Genomic DNA, 22731 nt, shown 5'->3' with positions numbered 1-22731 from the left:
CCAACATCAATGAATGAAAGCCATTTTTCTGTCACCCATATTAATTCAACAGCATTGTATAAAGTGGGCAATGGACCTAAATTTTCATTTTGCCCATTGAGTCAAAACTGGCTGTTGTGCACGGTGGCTCATGCCTGTAATCCCAGAACTTTGGGAGGCCGAGGCAGGTGAATCACAAGGTCAGGAGTTCGAGATCAGCCTGGCCAACATGCCGAAACACTGTATCTACTAAAATATACAAAAAATTAGCTGGGTGTAGTGGCAGGCGCCTGTAATCCCAGCTACTCGGGAGGCTGACGCAAAAGAATCGCTTGAACCCAGGAGGCGGAGGTTGCAGTGAGCAAAGATCACGCCACTGCACTCCAGCCCGGGCGACAGAGTGACTCCATCTCATATTAAAAAAAAAAAAAAAACCTAGTAATAATTTGGTCAAATAAACAGAATTTACATGTGTGGGCCCAGAATAATCACAATGAGGGAGAAAACGCTGTATTCAATGTTCTCCTTTGCCTTGTAAACTCTAAGACCAATTCATTTGAAATTGCTGAGAACCTTCTGATGCAAAGCACAGAATGTATGAAAAACAGCCAAGTAAACGTGGATACAACACAGAGGCACAGCCTGAAGGAAACTGGAGAGTTATGAAGAGACGACATCAGACCACAGGAATGTAGGGACTTGAATAAAAAGAAAAGGCTCCGTGCTGCTCCTGTCCTTGTGCAGGCTAAAGCTCTGTGCAATCACTGTACAGGCTTCATGATCCTGGTAGCCATGAGAAAGAACAGAGCCATTCTGCGGGGCCATAAAAGCCTTTCTGGTTCATTCAACAAAGGGAGATACAGCAAAGGGGAAGGAAACACTTACTAAGCAACAAGACTAGGTGCCCAGCCCTCACATATAGCATTTCCTTTATGCGTCGCAACAATATATTATCCCCATTTTGCTGGTGAGGAAATGAGCCTACCATCGTCACACAGTGAGTCCTGGTGACCTTATACTCACACATTTTCACTCAACATCTACTCCTGCCAAGCCCTGTTCTAGATGTTGGGGATACAACAGTGAGGAAAACAGATAAGGTCTCTGCTTTCAGGAAACCGGATAGCATTGTGGAGACGTACCATACACAAATAATTTCAGATGGTGATACAATTTAGGAGTGTTAAAAAAGTAAAATTGAAGGATGTGATAAAATAACTAGGAAGGCAATTCCAGGTTGCAAAGTTCTCAGAGGTAATGCAAAAGATAATTTTGAAGAGATAGTGCACAGAGCTAAAGACAATGTTTAATAAAGTGACTATCAAGTCAAACCTTCAATGAAGTCTCCAAAACTACCAGAAGCAAAAAATTACCACTCATTCCCTGATTATCAGAAAAGATAACTAAGGAGTTATCTCAGTCATAACCTAAAGCAGTAAGTTATATAGTTAGTCACCAGATGGCAAATATTTCCACATGAACCAAACTATTGAAGGCAATGGGCCAAATTAATTCTTAGATGCCCCAGCACCTACATCAGTGCTTAATAAATTACTGCTGAATAAATATATGATGGAAAGGAAAGAAGAAAACAATGTTAAGATGTCACTGCCATGAGTTAAATAAATCCCTTTTCTGGCCAAGTGGCTTCAATTCACTCCACCCTAACCCCGACACCCGTCTTAATCACAAGAAGCAGGTGAGGAAAGTGGGATTAGAGTAAATCCACGAACAATACTGTACAGAGAAACAATTAGCATATGCTGTCCCTCTCCCCAGCCACCAGACAGAAACAAGTTCCACTTAAAGAAGTCTAATATCTAAATAACTAAAAATTATTAAATGGGGTAATTATTTGGCTTTTTTTTTCTTTTTTCTTTTTTTTTTTTTGAGACGGAGTCTCCCTGTACTGCCCAGGATGGAGTGCAGTGGCACAATCTCGGCTCACTGCAACCTCCGACTCCTGGGTTCAAACGATTCTCCTGCCTCAGCCTCCCGAGTAGCTGGGATTACAGGCAGGCGCCACCACCCTCGGCTAGTTTTTTTGTATTTTTAGTAGAGACAAGGGTTCACCATATTGTCCAGGCTGGTCTCGAACTCCTGACCTCGTATCCACTCACCTCGACCTCCCAAAGTGCTGGGATTACAGGCGTGAGCCACCACGCCCGGCCGGCTTTTTTTTTTTTTCCTCTTGAGACAGGGTCTAGCTGTTTCCTAGGCTGGAATGCAGTGGCACGATCCTGGCTAACTGCAGTGTCAACATCACTCGCTCAAACTATCCTTTCACCTCTCAGCCTCCTGAGTAGTTGAGATGACAGGCGTGAGCCACCATGCCCAGCTAATTTTGTTTAAAATTTCTTGTAGGGACAGGGTTTTGCCATGTTGCCCAGGCTGGTCTCAAACTCCTGAGCTCAAGCAATCAGCCTGCCTGGGACTCCCAAAGTGATCACAGGCGTGAGCCACCACGACTGGCCTATTTGGCTTCTTTAAGAAATTTTAAAACAAGGACCCTCCTAATGCAGATACTCAGATACTTCTGTAACCTGCTCTGAATATTGCACATAAACTGCCAAGTTGTGACGATCTGTTTACCAATAATGCTGACCTGGTACTCCTTGAGGAAAGGGACAAAGTACATTCATCTATCTGCATTGCCTCAGGGCTGTGTCCAGCTTAAACTGCAGATGATCAATGATTATATGATCTGAGTTATAAAAATTAAAATCTTCCCAAACTTTTCAGTCATGGAGCAGCTGGGTAGGGTGAGGAGCAGCTGAGTAGGGTGAGGACCACCCTTATTCCTCAGGGTGGTCCTCAATAGCCAGAGCTGCTCAGCCTGCTCTGCAGAACCTGAAGGTCTCATCATCGCATAACTCTTTTAGTGTCTCTTGTAGAGCTGAAGAGCTGGAGAAGCCTTAGAAGTCTCTGCTTCAATGTTCGGAAGTTTATTTTTAAAGGACCATCCGAGTGGCCACACAGAATAACAAATGGCCATTCACAGCTGAAGAACAGAGCTGAGTTTGCACCATATATCAAAGATGCCAAAGCTTCCTTTCTGGGAACCAGATGGAATGACTGAAAAGCACTTTAAAATTGAGATACCACTTCTGATGAACGCTACCAATTTTTGTGATCTTTCAGTCATGAACCTGTGACATTTTTTTCTGAAACAGAGTAATGTTGTGGTATTATCACTAGTCGATCCAGCATTAGGAAATATAGATTGGTGGGGGGGGGGGGGCGGGCAGTTAACAGGGATTATATTCACTTTCTCCAATAAGAAACTTCCTCTGCATATGCCATCTCATTTTTAAAAAGTAAAACTACAACGTGCAAGTTCCAACACCCCTGGATATTGCTCTTCATAACATCGGCCACATCTTTAAAGTTTTTAAAGCTTCAATTCACAGTACTCACAGAAAGAAAACTTCAACAGAAGGCACAAATTAAATACTATCCATCTGCACACTTAATTGATTACTCATTTTCATTTCCTTCTGGATGACCATCGTGTTGGTGAGCCAGAAGGATTGGCTCTGCAGGATCTGAGATCCAAAATGGCAGTCGAGCTATCAACTCACCAGAGCCACAATGCTTCCCATACGTGAAGCCAGGTCTTATTTATCTCACCTTTTAATTATCTAGGGGAAAAGAATATTTATAAAAAACATTTCAAAGAATCAAATGGCATTCATTGTATCATTCTCTGTTCTGCCTAAGACAGCAAGTACCCTGCTCTGGTTCCTCCTCTCTGCAAACTGAATTAACCTGCCATTCATATGTTTACACAGCCACAAAAACAAGATAATGGCAAAACATGGAAAGCCTAGGTTTTCTCTCCTCTTCAGTAAGACCAACTTTAGGAAATAGGTGTAAAATGAATCATATAACAAGCAAAGCCCCAAAAAAGTGCTTTCATTTTCAGAAAAACAGCAACAAAAATCAGAGCTGATTTTCCTTTAGGTCTACCACAATGCAACATTCTCTATCACTAAGGTAATTTCTCTATCTTTTCCCTTTAAATTCAAGCCGTAAAAAAATTTAGAGACAACTTTGTTCCAGACTACCTCTTTAATGTAATGTTTCCAATCCTTCTTACACAAAAGCTGAATTTATATCATCAAAAAATTTACAGTGAATCTAAACAGTCACTTCTGTATTTATTACCATTACTAACATAACAACATTAATTTTTTAAAATAATAAAATCCTTGCTTGTTAGAGACAGAGGGCTTTAATTATCTTATGTATTCAAATGGAAAGTCTTTTTGTTAAATTAGCGTGAAAGTCCCTTCATCTACACACAATTGGCCCAAAGAAACAGGCCATTTTCAGCACAAGAGGCCAATCCATTTTAAGAGTGAATAAAGCTTTTGAAAGCACCACACACCCTCTTCCAGACTGTCAAATTTTCAAAATGGTCCAGCATTTTTTCCACTTTATCTTTTTTAACACTTTCAGGCCCAGTAAGCATCTCATAATTAGATTAATTAAAAAGGAAACAACAAAAAACACTGCTCCTTTCTGATCAAAATTATTCCATTTATGCTTAATTAGCTTTAATCCACGTCTACATATTTAATGATGGGGATATGACAATTCAACCCATTTGCATATTTTAAATGCCTTTTCTAAACTATACTTTGTAACAGATTTAGAAGAACAGTCTCTTTCTCATGCCAATATGCCACAGCATAAATCAGGAGGATACAAATTAGGAAAAAAAGAGAAAAGAAAACAAGGCCTCTCAGAGCCAGGGATGTGCTCAGGGGGGTGGAGTAATTTACCCAGGGGTGGGGGCAATTTACCCGCCACATCACAAACTACAATCCTTTCAGCCCACCAGACCGAGAAGCATTACATCACACTCTCACAATGATAGGGGGAGGAGGCTCTGAGAAAGCAAGTTTTCAGCTTTCTTTCCTCCCTGCTCTCAGGCTTCCAGAATCCTGCATTAGGAGTAATGGAATTTAACTTCAGGCACTGCACAGCTTCAGGGGTTACTAACAATCACATAGACTGCTACTTATACATGTGACCCTAAATGACCACTTCGCAGTGGATACATGGCCGAAACAGGCAACCACACACCCACACGATGAATTTATGCTGAAAAACCCAGTTTTGCATCTGTGTAAAATTAAACAAAAATTTTATTTCGTGAGGAATGAAGAAGGCTAATACACAGGGAGAACTGATAAAGAAATAATTTCTAATCGCGGTGAATAGCTGTTCATATCTTTAAAACACCATGTTTACAACATAGTCCTACCCTTTGGTTGAATCCAGGATCAAAATAAAAGCGCATCTGGCTGCACATTTGAGAACACACACAGAGACCCAGTGCAAATGAGCGCGCGCAGAAAGGAGAGGGGTGAGCCACATATTGCTTGGGAGGTTTTCAAGCAGGGGAATCTACAAACCCCAAACCTCCTGGTGTTCACCCGCCCCCAACCTGATGTTTAAAATGTATTAGGTCTTACTTTAGGTTTTACATCTCTCTAGGAAGGAGGGCCCAGTTTAAAAAATAAAAAGATAGAAAAAGGCTTTCCCGTTCTAGGGCTTGCCCTCCCAGATCCTTTGTCGGCCTTAGCAGCCGAAAGAATGCAAACCCATTTATATTTATGCAAATTTTTGCAGCAGATTTAAGGGGGGAGGGGGAGGTCTGTGTTTTTTAAAAACCTCTTTCTAAATAGCAAATTTCCAATTACTCGCAGCTTCATTTATTGCAAGATAGAAACGATGATGAAAATCTGCATATACATTAAAAGTGCAATTAAATCACTTCAAAATCTAAATATTTTACCACGTCTTTTCCATTTCTAAAATGCCGAACCAAAGTACATCACGGGTCTGATTTACACAGATCCACGAAATGTCTGAAGCCAGTCTCCATGCTAGACAAATGTCTATTTGCAACACCACCAGTGAAAACGGTTAGACAAGATCCATATAAATCAATTGGTTTAAAAAAATTGAAAATATTTACCAACCTCATAAAGTGCAGCAGTGCTTAAATCCAGCAAATTGAGGCATACAAGGTAGAAATGGAAATGAAAAAAGGTCCAAAAAATGAATTCTTTTTGTCTATCTGTTTTTTTGTATTTTAAATATTCAGAAACCAGCAGAGACTCTGTCGGCCATTTTGGCTTGAACTAACTCTCACACACTCTCCCTCTTGCTCTCTCTCTCCCTCTCTGTCTCTAAAGGAAGCAGCTTTTTGTGACCTTCAAATAGAGGCAGATCATGTGACTTCGGGTAGGTTTGTCAATCAGGAAAGGGGAGGGAGCTGGAGCTGAGACTGCCTTAAAGGGGAAGCAGCCCTTTTCCACTCACTTTCATTTGTGAAATGCTGTTATCTCATACTCTCCGCCTACAGACACTGCATGTGAAAGTGGCAACAGCATAAGGGTAACAGATGAACAAAACAGAAAAACCTTTATTGGTTTATAGAAATATGCTCAGTTGCTAACGATTCTTACAGCTCCTGGATCTTCTCCTGGCTCGCTTGCTAGTTATTCTCTAGATGTTTGGGCAAGCACAGGCTGGCAAACTGCTCTGTAAAAGGGGCTGAAACACAGCTCTACCAAACAAGAGGCTTTAGCTTTGAAAGAATGAGGTGAAATATAGGGCACGACTGATCTCTAAGAAACTCCTAAAATGTATAGAAAAAGACTGAAAGAAACGCACAAAAGTATAAACTGAACTGCAATTCAGAAAGGTTAAGTGACTTATCCCAAATCACACAGCTGAACAGCTGCAGAAGAGGAACTGGTTTCCCAATTCTGAACTCTACACTTATTGTTTTGCCTGTATGTGTGTTCAGTACCTCCTCCCCCCAAACCCAAATAAAAACTATGCTTCAGCACTGCAAACGGAGTTTCTCTGGGCTAGGGCAGGTCTGAGTCATCTTTAATCCCCTCCCCCACCGCAGGAGGTAGCTCTGCAGCTGAGGGAGACTAGGCACTAAATTAAAACCTACCTGGTTTCCACCACTCCTAATCCCTTCTCCTTCGCATATACATCTCCACTCCTACCCACTTAAGAAACCCAAGCTCGGTTTGCATCTCCAGCCCCCGCGGCTCACAGGCTGTGTAACTTCACTGCTAACAGCAAGTAAGTCAGTCCCTTACCCATCCTCCCACCCTGCCTGGCCTCCGTTTTCTCATTGGTAGCCGGCGGAGATTGGGCTTCCCTAGATGGTATCTTTGGTTTCTTTCACCTCTGAAACTCTGCACTTGGCTTCTTTGAGTAGTTCTGTTCATCTTTTCCTGGCCATCTCAAAAGTTCGCCTCCACCCTGGGAAGGCTTCTTGACCCTCGCAGTCCAGACCAGGCCCTCCTGTTAACACTCCCATAATATCCTTTACTACTTCTTCAGAGCAATGGTCATAATTGCAATTTATGAAAGAATGTGCTTAACATTAGTCTTCCCCAGGAGACTGTAAACTGTATAAGGAAAAACACCACGTCTTCACTGCTCTGTGAGGCTCCACACCAAACACCACATAGGAGGTAAATAAATGAATAAATCAATGACTTGGACCCTATTCAGAAGGGCTGGGCTGAGTAGGAGGAAATCTGCCGCCTGAATATAAAAAATGTAGGGGAATGAGGGTCACATAGTTCCCAGAAACTCGCATTCATCTATGTTTTAAGGACGGCTTCAGGAAAGAAAGTAACTAAAATGGTAAAAAGCGCATGAGGCCGGGCGCGGTGGCTCATACCTGTAATCCCAGCACTTTGGGAGGCCGAGGCGGGCAGATCACCTGAGGTCGGGAGTTCGAGACCAGCCTGACCAGCATGGAGAAACCCCGTCTCTACTAAAAATACAAAATTAGCCAGCGTGGTGGCACATGCCTGTAATCCCAGCTACTAGGGAGGCTGAGCTTAGCAGGAGAATCGCTTGAACCCGGGAGGCGGAGGTTGTGGTGAGCCGAGATCGCGCCATTGCACTCCAGACTGGGCAGCAAGAGTGAAACTCCATCTCAAAAAAAAAAAGAAAAAAAAGCGCATGAGAATGCCCTGTGACTATCGACTCCACCTATCTCTATAAGCCAGAAAAGGGAGGATTCCCTAGTGTGCTTCTCCCATAAACTAGGCTGCCATGCCAGCCAGCAGACAACTGATGGATTCTAGAAACCTGGCTTTCCTTGAAAAGGAACCTACGAATGCTTGTAAAATCCCACACACTTGTTGTCATCCTGGCTTCTGGGTCTTTATACAGTCTCCCGCCTTTGCTCTTTCCACTCAGATATGACGACAGGAAAGGAGCTGTTTCATGGCAGGCAAAGGCCAATGCCTGGACAATCTGGCAGCCTGAATAGCTGTGGCTTAACAAGCTTCCACTGTCTTTGCCTAGCACTGAGTGAAATAGCCAGGCCCTGCACTGACAATTGAGATGCAGGAAAAAGCAGGAAACTCCTAGAATGGAAATTCTGATTATTTAGTCTATTTTTATCCTTCCAATACCTTCCAGATGAGTTACTGAAAGCCTACTTGCTTGTAGCTGGCTCGATTTGTAAAAATGTGTGGAGACTGAACATCCACCTTGTTTTAATTTGTGATGGACATGCTTTCTTTATGAAACTGAACTTTGCTAAGTCTCCATTCCCCAGTGTAGAATATTATTGTATACAAATATTTATATGTGTTGCCTTGTAAGTGTTAAATAGCAAACTGCATGAAAAGTTTGGAAACAGAACAAACATATTTTAAATAAAATATTGGTTCTAATTTCAAGTAATATGCTGAAAACATATATATATATATATTTTGAGACAGAGTCTTGCTCTGTCACCCAGGCTGGAGTGCAGTGGCACGGTATCGGCTCACAGCAACCTCCACCTCCTGGGTTCAAGCGATTCTCCTGTCTCAGCCTCCTGAGTAGCTGGGATTACAGACACATGCCACCATGCCCAGATAATTTTTGTATTTTTAATAGAGACAGGGTTTCACCATGTTGGCCAGGCTGGTCTCGAACTCCTGACCTCGTGATCTGCCCACGTCAGCCTCCCAAAGTGCTGAGATTACAGGCATGAGGCACTGCGCCCGGCCACTGAATATTTTTTCCTTAACCTCCACATCATCTTTTCTATGCAATACCTCTAAATTTAATACAATTAGTCTAATCGTTTATCTAAAACAAACAAGTGCAATAAATACATTATTTCTCCCTTGTGTTTCCAGACATAATAGATTCTGTGATAGATTTATTATACTGTTTTCATATTAACAATTAGACAATATTTTAAAATTATATTATTGTGAGGTAAGGATACAAAGAAATAAATTTTTTTTTTTTTTTTTGAGATGGAGTCTCGCTTTGTCGCCCAGGCTAGAGTGCAGTGGTGCTATCTCGGCTTACTGCAAGCTCCGCCTCCCAGGTTCACGCCATTCTCCTGCCTCAGCCTCCCGAGTAGCTGGGACTATAGGTGCCTGCCACCACGGTCAGCTAATTTTTTTGTATTTGTAGTAGAGACGGGGTTTCACTAAATCACCTCGTGATCACCTTGTGATCCGCTGGCCTCGGCCATAAAAATTATTTTCTAAAACTAAAAACAAGAACATTCAAATGACTGTTATCTTTCAAAGCTGGCACCTTTGGAGGTTACATACCATTCCTCAAAATATTTTTATCAGAAAACATGATTGGCCAGGCGTGGTGGCTTATACCTGTAATCCCAGCACTTTGGGATGCCGAGGTGGGTGGATCACTTGAGGCCAGGAGTTCGAGACCAGCCTGGCCAACATGGCAAAATCCCGTTTCTACTAAAAATAACAAAAATTAGCTGGGCATAGTGGCACACGCCTGTAGTCCCAACTACTCAGGAGGCTGAGGCTCAAGAATCACTTGAAGCCAGAAGGTGGAGGCTGCAGGTTGCAGTGAGCTGCAGTGAGCAAGGTCGTGCCACTACCCTCCAGCTGCGGCAATAGAGCAAAACTCTGTCTCTAAAAAAAAAAAAGAAAAAGAAAAAAAAGAAGAAAACAAGATTGAAAAATAACTGAACTGAGTATTTAACTCAAAAATCTAGAAAAAGGCTGGGCGTGGTGGCTCACGCCTGTAATCACAGCACTCTGGGAGACTGAGCCAAGCAGATCACCTGAGGTCAGGAGTTCAAGACCAGCCTGGCCAACATGGTGAAAACCCAATTCAAAATACAAAATTTAGCTGAGCATGGTGGTACATGCTGGTAATCCCAGCTACTTGGGAGGCTAAGGCAGGACAATTACTTGAACCTGGGAGATGGTGGTTGCAGTGAGCTAAGATCATGCCACTGCACCCCAGCCTGGACAACAGAATGAGATTCTGTCTCAAAAAAAAAAAAAAAAAAAAAAAAAAAAAAATATATATATATATATATATATATATATATATGTTCAAAAATCTAGAAAAAGAGTTAATAAACCCCAAAAATGAATAAATATAAAAGCAAGGCTGGCCATGGTGTTGGCTCATGCCTGTAATCCCAGCACTTTGGGAGGCCAAAGTTAGAGGATTACTTGAGCCCAAGAGTTTGAGACTGGGCAACAAACATAGTGAGATCTCGTCTCTACAAAAAAATAAAAAAAATCAGCCAGGCTTGGTGGGGTATGCCTGTGGTCCTAGCTACTCCGGAGGCTGAGCTGAGATCACGCCACTGTACTCCAGCCTTGGTGACAGATTATATATATATCTGTTTTGTTGTTTTTGGCACAGATATAAAGTAACAGCCAAAAAAAAAAAAAAAAAAGGAGTAAACTGAATTAATAAAAACAAAAACTAGGCCAGGCGTGATGGCTGACACCTGTAATTCCAGTACTTTGGGAGGCCGAGGGTGGATCACGAGGTCAAGTGATCAAGACCATCCTGGTCAACATGGTGAAACCCCGTCTCTACTACAAATACAAAAATTAGCCGGGCGTGGTGGCACGCACCTGTAGTCCCAGCTACTCGGGAACCTGAGGCAGGAGAATTGCTTGAATCCGGGAGGTGGAGGTTGCAGTGAGCGGAGATCACCAGTAGAGCGAGACTCCATCTCAAAACAAAAAACAAAAAACAAAACCAAAAACTATATTTTGTTTTAAAACATTAAATAAATGTAGATAATTCTGTCAAAAATCTGATCAATTGAAAGAGAGAAGTCACAAACATTAGGGCTGAGAAAGAGGATATCATAACTGCAGATTTAGAGAAAATCTTTTAACTCATGCTAGAATTATATGTAACTTTACATAAATAAACTTGAAGATTAAATAAGATGGATGATAGTCAAAGAAAACAGAAGTTACCAAAATCAACTCAAGAAAAATTAGGGGAACAACAACCCAGAGCAGAAATCTCTAAGATCTTCAAAGAATGAGCCACTAAAACAACAGCAAGCCCAGTTTTCTAGGTGAATGCTATCTAACTCTTATTGAACAGATAATTTCCACATTATCCTTACTGTTCCAGGAGGTGTAAGGATAAAAGGAAAAGCTTCCTACTTTCTTCCATGAGGATAACATATTCTTGATATGAATTTGGACTAAGATGGTACAAAAAATAAAACTAAACTAATGTTCACTTGTGAAGACAGATGCAAAAATACTAAGTAAAATATTATCAGACAGAACTGAGTAGTTTTAAGAGAATAATTCATTATGACCACATAGGCTTTACACCAACAATACTACACCAACAATACAAGGATGGTTAAATTACAATGATACAGGGACAGTTAAACTAGCTACTAACATTAATCTTCATTTGTTCAATAAATATGTACTAAGTACTTTCCCTATCAGACTCTGTGCTAAGTGCTAGGGATGCAGCAGTGAAGCAGAAGGTTCTCGTCTATATGGAGCTGACATTCTCACAGGAGAAGGAACTCACTGAGAAGGGAATAAGCAGTTTGACAGGATATAGAATAATTGAGAGAGGCTCACTTTAGATAAGGTGCACAGGGAAGGCTTTTCTCAGGAGCGACATTTAAGCTGAGTTGAAAAGCAGATGTTTAGGCCGGGCATGGTGGCTCATGCCTGTAATCCCAGAACTTTGGGAGGCTAAGGCAGGCGGATCTCTTGAGGTCAGGAGTTCGAGGCCAGCCTGGCCAACATGGTGAAACCCCCATCTCTACTAAAAATAAAAATAAAAATAAAAATTAGCTGGGCATAGTGGTGCGCCTGTAATCCCAGCTACTTGGAAGGCTGAGGTGCGAGAATCACCTGAACCCAGGAGGCGGAGATTGCAGTGAGCTGAGATGGCGCTACTGCACTCCAGCCTGGGCAACAGAGAGATACTCCATCAAAAAAAAAAAAAAAGAAAAGAGAAAGAAAAGCAAATGTTTGAGTGGTCAATAAACAAGAGAAATGATCAGGAGGCTAGGACCTGGGAGCAGGGGATAGAGGCATGAAATGAATCTCAAGAGGTAGGAAGAGCTAGATCATACTAAGTTCTTCAGTCCACAGTAAAGATTTCACTTTTGGAATAGTGGAAAGTCACAAAAGAGTTTTCAGCAGGAAAAGAAAACAGCGCCATTTTATCCATTAGTTGCTTTCCACTGAATGCCTAGGGTCCATAAGCTTTGCAGAGACTTAGAAAAATGTTTGGGATCTAAAAAAAATACAAGTTCAAAATACAAACAAAAAATTTTGACCACAAAAATTAATAAATGCTTAAATGTCCTTTATAACCACTCAGCAGTCCCATTCATTGTTAAATTTAGCATTTATGGCCAGGTGCGGTGGCTCACGCCTGTAATCCCAGCACTTTGGGAGGCCGAGGCAGGCGGATCACAAGGTCAGGAGATCGAGACTATGCTGGCTAACACAGTGAAACCCCATCTCTACTAAGAATACAAAAAATTAGCCGGGCGTGGTAGCATGCACCTACAGTCTCAGCTACTCGGGAGGCTGGGCAGGAGAATCGCTTGAATCCGGGAAGCGGAGGTTGCAGTGAGCCGAGATTGCGCCACTGCACTCCAGCCTGGGTGACAGAGAAAGGCTCTGTCTCAAAAAAAAAAAAAAAAAAATTAGCATTTATAAAATGTTCATCACATTTGAAAACAATTCTCACCTTGCAAAAATTCCTATACATACATATATATAAACATACATATATAGATACATGTATGTGTATATATATACACCTATATAGGTGTATATGTCATATATAGGTATATGTGTATATATACACATATATGTACATATACAGGTATATGTGTGTATATATACACATATATGTACATATATAGGTGTATATATACACACATATATGCACATATATAGGTATATATGTATACACACATATATGTACATATATATGTATATATACACAGATATATGTACATATATAGATATATACACCTATATATGTATGTTTATATATGTATGTATAGGAATTTTTGCAAAGTGAGAATTGTTTTCAAATGTGATGAACATTTTATATACATATATGTATGTATGTTCATATATGTATGTATAGGATATATATATAATATATATATAATATATATATTATATATATAATAAATATATAATATATATATAATATATATATTATATATATAATAAATATATAATATATATATAATATATATATTATATATATGTATTTTTCCCCCTTGAGATAGGGTTTCGCCCTGTTGCCCAGACTAGAATGCAGCAACACGAACATGGCTCACCACAGCCTCAACCTTTCAGGCTCAAGTGATTCTCCTGCCTCAGCCTCCCAAGTAGCTGAGACCAGAGGTGTGTGCCACCATGCACAGCTACTTTTTCAATTTTTTATAGATGGGGTTTCACCATGTTGGTCAGACTGATCTCCAACTCCCGGGCTCAAGCAATCTTCCTGCCTCAGACTCCCAAAGTGCCACGATTATAGGCTTAAGTCACCATGCCCAGCCCCTAAATATGTTACCTGTTAAGAAGTCTGAGATACTTATGAATTAGTTACTTGTAGCCAAAGAATTTCAGAAGCAGAATTATGAAAAATTCTTTTAAAATGTGACAGCAAAAATAAATAGATAAATCCACATATTTAATATGGGATATGTCTACGTATTTAATATGATATGTGAGTACCTTTTAATTTTTCCTATAAACACGGGATGAAGCCTTCAAAACCTCCTAACGTGAGTATGCCAAGGACCCTTGGGAGTCTTAAAACCACTCTGGTAGAGATACAATCAGATTTGTATTTCTGGAAGCTCTTCCTGGTTTCTGTATGGAGAATACACTACCAAGGATCAAGAGAAGCAGGAAGAAAAGTCGGAAAGCCACTGTGGCCATCTAGGTGAGAGAGGGTGGCTAGAGACAGCTGGGCAGTGGAGGTGGAGAAAAGTATGTAAGTACGCAGTATATTTTGAAGGTAGAAGTGATTCTATTGTAAGATAATTGGTACTTGTTAAGTATGTAATCTTGTGACAATGAAATATCGTAAGGCCAATCAATTCATTCAAAAATAGGACTCCAGACCAGGTGTGGTGGCTCACACCTGTGATCCCAGCACTTTGGAAGGCCGAGGTGGGTGGATCATGAGGTCAGAAGATTGATACCATCCTGGTCAACATGGTGAAACCCCGTCTCTACTAAAAATACAAAAATTAGTTGGTTGTGGTGGTGCGCACCTGTGATCCCAGCTACTCGGGAGGCTGAGGGAGGAGAATAGCTTGAACCCGGGAGGCAGAGATTGCAGTAACCCGAGATCATGCCACTGCACTCCAGCCTGGCAACAGAGCAAGACTCCGTCTCAAAAAAAAAAAAAAAAAAAAAAAAAAAAGATTCCAAACTCTGGACTCACCATTCATTCATGCAGTCAACAACCATTATTTGTTGCACAGCACCTACTATGTAGTAGGTACTATGCTAGGACTAGGCCCAGGGGCATACAAAAACGATTAATAACACCTCAAAGGAAAGAGAGGCATGTAAATCCATAATTAAAATATAGCAAAGTATCAAAATGAAAGTATAAATAGAGATATAACATGGCTGTGCTATGGGAATAAAAAGGGTAACTGCTGGGAGAATAAGAAAAGATTTCACAGGGGAGGAGGTGAGAGTTTGAACTGAGTCTCAAAGAATGAGTAGGAGTTTGCCACGGAGAGAACCTGGGAAAGGCAAAGGCTTTTCCAAGTTTTACCAACTTCGGTACTACCAAATCATGGCAAGGAGGTAGGCTGACAAGAAAAAATGTCAATGGGAGAGCTAAGCATTTCTGCTATTCTTACTCCCAACAAAGTCAGAAGATAGAAATAATAGCCAAAACTATGTTAGATCTCCAATGCAACCTAAATCCAACAATCTCTGGATTCAGTTACAAATTAGAATGTTAACATTTATACTATTTAAGTTAGAATGCTAGCAGGCCTTTTAGGGAACAGTTTTTCTCAAATTCCTTAGAATTGAACCTCAAAAGTTAAATCTGCATTTGGAGGAAGCCTTTCTTGACACTCCAGGCTGAGTCCAGTACCCCCCCATCTGTGTTCCAAGGCACCTCGTACATACCTCTAAAGCAGCGCCTTCATAGCCTGTTATGATTAACCACTTAATTGGCGTTTCCCCCTCTAAACAATGAATCCTTAAGAGGGCAGAGTATGTAGCTTTTATTTCTGGGTCTAGCACAGAAGAGAAATTCAATTAATATTGTGGAATGAATGAACAAATAAGCAAAGGAATGAATGGATGAATACTATGAACCTAGGTACTTTTAGGCTGTAAAAGAAGACAACACTTATCCTACAGTTCAGAGATTAGACATATGCATGAGGCAATCAACAAAAAAGTGTAAGATAAATTATTAACTGTATGGTTATGCTCTAAGAGAGACCAGTTTGAAAATGGAGGCACTACGGCTTAGATCAGTTGGGTTTCAACAGATAGATAAGACCAGAATGGTTGAAACAGATTTGCTTTGCTCTGAAGCTAATTTAAACCTGCAGGCCCCCTCACTTTCATGGGCCCCTCCTAAAGCTCTAGGAGGGATCCTAACAAAGTGCCCAATTATCCCGTATTTTTTGGTTACTGTTTTTTGTTTTTGGAGACAAGGTCTAGCTCTGTTGCCCCGGCTACAATCATGGCTCACTGCAGGCTCAAACTGCCAGATTCAAGCAATCCTCCTGTCTCAAACTCAGCCTCCCAAGTAGCTAGGACTACAGGTATGTGCCACCATGGCCAGCTTTTTTTTTTTTTTTTTTTTTTGGTAGCGATGGGAATCTATGCTGGTCTCAATTTTGGGGTTCAAACAACCCTCCCACTTTGGCCTCCCAAAGTGCTAGGATTGAGCCACGGCACCTGGTCTGAAAATTTTTATTGTGGTTAAAAAAACACAAAAAACTGATCATCTTAACCATTTTTAAGTGTATAGTTCAGTAGTGTTATGTATATTCACTCTGCTGTGCAACAGATCTCCAGAACTTTTTCATCTTGCAAATCTGAAATTCTGTACACATTAAACAACAACTTCATTTTTTTCCCCTTTCCTCAGCCCCTGGCAACCACCATTCTACTTTCTGTCTCTAAACTGACTGCTCTAAGTACCTTGGATAAATGGAATTATATATTAATAGTATCTGTCCTTCCATACCAACTTTCTTGCCATTATGGTTCCCCTTGTGTCAATGGACTTATGAGTGACTTCGGCCATTCTAGAGATCCCCCTAAGGAAACCTTAAGTTGAGGATACTTTTGTTTCGGGTTCAATGGAATAAACTAAATTTATGTGGTTTTCATAAAACTGTGTATGGTTGAGATAATGTTAACCATCAATGTACAAAGAGCTGTTACTAGGTCAACTCACTCTATCATGACTGAAATATGCAGGGCCAAATTATGTTATGATATACATATGTCAATTCAAAGGCTATTTCAGATTAGCCAATGTACAAGAAACAGTGAAGCCTGGCAATTTCATAGTGCATATATAAAAGATATTCAATAGAGGTTTTCCCAAAATTGCTAACAATTTTTTTTTTTTTTTTTTTTGAGACAAAGTCTCACTCTGTCGCCCAGCCTGGAGTGTGGTGACACGACCTCGGCTCACTGCAACCTCCACCTCCCTGGTTCAAGCGAATCTCCTGCCTTAGCCTCCTGAGTAGCTGGGATTACAGATGTGTGCCACCACGCTTAGCTAATTTTTGGACTTTTAGTAGAGACGGGGTTTCACCATGTTGGCCAGGCTCGTCTCAAACTCCTGACCTCGTGATCTGCCCACTTTGGTCTCCCAGAGTGCTAGGATTACAGGCATGAGCCACCATGCCCTGCCAACACTTTTACAAATTTATATGATGTTACCAATAACAAGTTGTGAGGCAGAAAGGAACTTAATAACAAAAAACATATTTTGGTCTACCATGCTATAGGAAGCACTGAATTATTTACCTATTTTAGAAAATATCACAGAATAGGGAGGGATGATCAAAGAGTATAGCACAAAAAAAAAAAAAAGAGTATAGCATGGCCAAAAAATGTAGGGGAAAACATTTCACAGCCATGTGTTAGGCAACCAATTAATACAAATATTACATTGTTTTTCTGAATTTTGTGGTATTTGTTAATTTTTTTAAGTTGCCATTTTTGTGATTTATCTCCTCTTTGTAAATAAATATTCACTTTTGAACCTAGTTTTGTCTTTGAAATTAGTTTGCTTTTTCTTAAAGAGTATTCCCACAAAAGCCGGATTTGCAGCTAGTCAGAAAGAAGGATTTCTTTGCCTGCCCAGAGACATGTAAGGGAGAAGGAAACCAGACTTGCATGGAAGACCTTCAGGAGAGCCCCTGGCAGGAGCAGAAGTTCCTTTGAAAATATGCATAGACAGGCTAATAGCATCTTAGGGAGGTCCTTAGAAGAAAAGGTTCAGACTTGGCTAGAAAGGCATTTTCTGCCCAAAAACAAAACAAAACAAAACAAAACAACAACAAAAAAAACCACCCAATAACTGATAACTGGCTGATACAGTTTGGCTGTGTCTCCACACAAATCTCATCTTGAACTGTAGTTCCCATAATCCCCATGTGTTGTGGGAGGGACCCAGTGGGAGGTAACTGAATCATGGGGGTGGTTACTCTCATGCTGTTCTTGTGATAGTGAGTTCTCATGAGATGTGATGGTTATATAAGGAGCTTCCCCCCCATTGCTCAGCACTTCTCCTTTCTGCCGCCAAGTGAAGAAGGACATGTTTGCTTTCCCTTACGCCATGGTTGTAAGTTCCCTGAGGCCTCCTCAGCCATGTGGATGTGTGAGTCAATTAAACTTCTTTCCTTTATAAATTACCCAGTCTCAGGAAGTTCTTTATTAGCAGCATGAGAATGGACTAATACACTGGCCTATAGGTAGGATGCTTAAGGAGAACGAAGATAAAATCAGGTCTGTTGGAACATATTCAAGAAAGGACTGAATCTAAAGTTGATGACTGGGCATGGTGGCTCATGCCTGTAATCCAAGTACTTTGGGAGGTTGAGGTGGGAGGACTGCTTGAGTCCAGGAGTTCAAAACCAGCCTGGCAACATAGTCAGGCTTTGTCGCTACTAAAAACAAAAAAATTAGCCAGGCATGGTAGTGCGTGCCTGTAGTAGTAGCTACTCCAGAGGCTAAAGTGGGAGGATTGCTTGAGTCCAGGAGGTGGAGGCTGCAATGAGCCATGACCATGCCACTGCACTCCAACCTGGGTGACAGCAAGAGACCCTGTCGCAAAAAGAATTTTTTTGGTTGAGGCTTGAGTGAGCCCAAATTGCACCATTGCACTGCTTGGGTGACAAAGTGAGACCGTGTCTCAAAAAAAAAAAAAAAAAAAGAGCCGGGGGGAGGGGTGGGTGCGGTGGCTCACACCTGTAATCCCACCACTTTGGGAGGCTGAGGCAGGCGGATCATCTGAGGTCAGGAGTTTGAGACCAGCCTGGCCAACATGCTGAAACCGTGTCTCTACTAAAAATACAAAAATTAGCCAGGCGTGGTGGTGGGTATGTGTAATCCCAGCTACTTGGGAAGCTGAGGCAGGAGAACAGCTTGAACCCTGGAGGCGGAGGTTGCAGTGAGTGAGCCAAGATCGTGTCACTGCACTCCAGCCTGGGCAGAGTGAGACTCCATTTCAGGAAAAAAAAAAAAAAAATTTTTTTTTTTTTTTTTTGAGACAGAATTTTACTCGTTGCTCAGGCTGGAGTGTAATGGCGCGATCTCGGCTCACCACAACCTCTGCCTCCCAGGTTCAAGCGATTCTCCTGCCTCAGCCTCCTAGTAGCTTGGATTACAGGCATGCACCACCATGCCTGGGCTAATTTTGTATTTGTAGTAGAGACCAGGTTTCTCCATGTTGGTCAGGCTGGTCTTGGACTCCTGACCTCAGGTGATCCACCCGCCTTGGCCTCCCAATATGCTGGATTATAGGCATTGAGCCACTGTGCCTGGTCAAAATAAAATAAAAAAAAAATTAATTAAAAAAAATAAAGTGGAACATGACATGTTAACATGTTAACAATGCCCTTTTTTTTTTTTTTTTTAAAGGCAGAGTCTCACTCTGTCGCCCAGGCTGGACTGCAGTGGTGTGATGTTTGCTCACTGCAACCTCTGCCTCCCAGGTTCAAGTGATTCTCCTGCCTCAGCCTCCTGAGTAGCTGGGATTACAGGAGCCCACCACCACACCTGGCTAATTTTTTTTTTTTTTCTTTTTAGTAGAGATGGGTTTTCACCATGCTGGTCAGGCTGGTCTTGAACTCCTAACCTTAAGTGATCCACCTGCCTTGGCCTCCCAAAGTGCTTCAATGTACCTTTCTTCTGCTGATAACAGATAAAATATTCTGGAATTAGGCTTTATAATACCACCACCTCAGATTTCAAAGTGAGTGTGTAGAAGAGGGATTCTTAACAGTCGATGGGAACTTATTCATTCAACATATATTTATAGATGCTTTTTGTGCCAGGCACCTCTCTAGGCAGTGACCAAGACAACAGAAATCCATCCTCATAGAGCCGAAGATCTAGCATAAAGCTTTAACCTGATCTTTTCTGCCTTGAGCCTCCCCTCCCCTTATTTTATTTATAAAATTAAATAAAATAAAAAAATAAAATAAAATTGTGAAACACATTATCTATTAAAGTTACCCTTTTCTTTTCTTTCTTTTTGTTTTTGAGACAGAGTTTCGCTCGTTGCCCAGGCTGGATTGCAATGATGCCATCTCGGCTCACTGCAACCTCCACCTCCCGGGTTCAAGTGATTCTCCTGCCTCAGCCTCCCGAGTAGCTGAGATTACAGGCATGCGCCACCACACCCGGCTAATTTTGTAGTTTTAGTATAGACGGGTTTCTCCATGTTGGCCAGGCTGGTCTTGAACTCCTGACCTCAGGTGATCTGCCCGCCTCGGCCTCCCAAAGTGCTGGGATTACAGGCGTGAGCCACCGTGCCTGGCCTTTTTTTTTTTTTTTTTTTTTTTTGAGACAGGGTCTCGTTCTGTCATCTATTAAAATTACTTTTTTTTTTTTTTTTTTTTTTTTGAGACAGGGTCTTGTTCTGTCACCCAGGGTAGAGTGCAGTGGTGTGATCTTGGCTCACTACCACCACTACCTCTCAGGCTCAAGTGATCTTGAGAAGCTGGAACTACCGGCACACAACAACACGCTCAGCTAATTTTTCCATTTTTTATAGAGATGAGGTTTGGCCATGTTGCCCAGGCTGTTCTCTAATTCCTGAGCTCAAGCAGTCCTCCCATCTCTCCCTCCCCAAGTGTTGAGATTACAGGCGTGAGCCACCATGCCCGACCTTGAAGTTACTCTTACTGTAATTAATCCATGGTCCACGCATCCAAGAAAAATCAAACAAAATAGAATTCAGAATTTATTACGATTCTGAGACTTCTGGGAAAAAAAGACGTTGTTAGAGATTTTTTTTAAAGTAATGTCAATGCAAATTACAAAATTTATTAGCAACTGAAAGTTCCCCAAAGATCTAGTACAAAAAAATGTTGATGGTTTTACAAAAACTCCCAGCAGCAAAAATTCCATGAGTATAAACTATCATCTACGGAACCTCTTTGTGGCATTTTCAAAGTACCAATTAACTTGAAAAGAAAACTCACTTCCCCCAAAAGCTGTTCAAGATTATACAGAAAAGCCAACTATTCTTCTGATGTCTAGCTTACTACTGTGTAATAATGATTGAGTTTACAGAGAGTTCAACTTGCTACTTCTTAATAAATTTATTTCAACATGTACATATTGTAATGGTTTAAAGGGGGAAAAACTGGAGAAAACCTTATGGTGTAATACACAAAATTAAAACGTTAACAACAACAACTTTCCTATGGCCAAATACCAACATTTGTGTTCTGAAGATGATTATCTATAAAATCTATGATTTGGAAATATTTTTACTTTGCCCTGTGTTTAGGAAATGCTATAGAGCTGCCCAGGGTTTTTAAATAAACACCCAAAAGAATGGTTCCCAAAAAGTTTAGTGCCTAATTGGGTAGTCAAATATGAAACAAGAAATATGCTAATAAAACCGGGTGCGGTGGCTCACGCCTGTAATCCCAGCACTTTGGGACACCGAGGCAGGCGGATCACGAGGTCAGGAGATTGAAACCATCCTGGCTAACACGGTGAATCCCCGTCTCTACTAAAAAATAGAAAAAATTAGCCAGGCGTGGTGGCGTGTACCTATAATCCCAGCTACTTGGGAGGCTGGGGCAGAATGGCTTGAACCTGGGAGGTTGAGGTTGCAGTGAGCCGAGATCGCGCCATTGCACTCCAGTTTGGGCAACAAGAGCGAAACTCCGTCTCAAAAAAATAAAAATTGGTATTTGGCTTCAAAATTAGAACAAGTGATCTTCCCACAAACCTTTAGACCATCACAAATATAAATAAGACCAAATCAAAAGCCCGTCTGCATTTTATCTATAATGACCTCTCAAAAAGCATGGTCAAACACAATCTATGAGCAAGTACCTGCTTAGCTGCTTTTTTAAAAGCTGTCATAGTTTTAATATTTACTCCTGCAGTAAACACGTCATGCAATTAAAGCTGTGTAATTTTAATGTAGTAATTATATGGCAATAAACTTTGCTTGTCTGATTTGCTAATATAACTCTCAAAGACAATATCCCAGAAAAATGATTACATTAGATAGACTAATAGTAAATAAACCCCATGGAAACAATACACATAAAGTGTTTACAGCTATATACATTATAAATCTTATTCACATACAAATACCAGAATTCAGCACAACTGATCTAGAATATTAATAGTTTAGCACAGATATTTCTCAATATCACAAGTCAATTATTTTTCAAGAGCTTTCTACATATACAGCTACCTAATCTGCCTCTTAATAGAACTTAGTTCTATTGAAATAAACATCACAGAAAATAATTTTTTAAGGTTTTGGGAACCTATGGTCAAAACATTAAATGGGGAGATAAAGAAAGTGGCACAGATCAGCTAATTACATAATTTTAGTCCTAATCATTACAAGAATCTGCTCTGTGACCTTGAGTAAGTTACATTAGTCATGTGCTCTACCAGCCTCTGTAAGTGAAATGGGCTGTTTGTACAGGCTAATACCAATGAATGAGAACCATTTGGAAAAAAATTAAGTTAGATCTCTGCCTCACACCATATACAAAACTGAGTAGCGAATCAATTAAACATCTAAACGTAAAAACTAAAATAGAAAACCTAAAGATATTTTATCAGGTTAGGATAGGAAAGACTTCTCAAGGCAAGCATAAAACATGAAAGCCAGAAAGGCTGATTTTGCTATATAAAAATTTAAAAAGTTTGTTGGCATGAAAGATATCTAATG

The 22731-nt window shown here is 40.8% G+C and overlaps 1 protein-coding gene across 12 annotated transcripts in view; it reads right to left on the bottom strand.

The window, feature by feature from the left end:
* TNRC6B (trinucleotide repeat containing adaptor 6B) overlaps positions 1-22731 on the bottom strand; it is a 289988-nt gene that overhangs the window by 151506 nt on the left and 115751 nt on the right. Inside the window, exon 1 of one of the 12 annotated variants that reach the window (XM_008975123.7) lies at positions 5973-8457. The exons of 8 other annotated variants lie outside the window; for them this stretch is intronic. In XM_008975123.7, coding sequence (XP_008973371.2) covers positions 5973-5977 — 5 coding nt within the window. In that variant the 5' untranslated portion in view covers positions 5978-8457. Of the gene's footprint in view, positions 1-5972; positions 8458-22731 lie in introns of those variants that run through there. 3 more of the 12 variants (XM_063603313.1, XM_008975121.6, XM_008975122.5) reach the window with 3 other exon arrangements.

This window comes from Pan paniscus, chromosome 23 (assembly GCF_029289425.2).
Source record: "Pan paniscus chromosome 23, NHGRI_mPanPan1-v2.0_pri, whole genome shotgun sequence".
NCBI classification, from domain to species: Eukaryota; Metazoa; Chordata; class Mammalia; order Primates; family Hominidae; genus Pan; species Pan paniscus.
The sequence above is the reverse complement of the archived record's forward strand: the minus strand, read 5'-3'. Positions and strand labels throughout refer to the sequence as shown.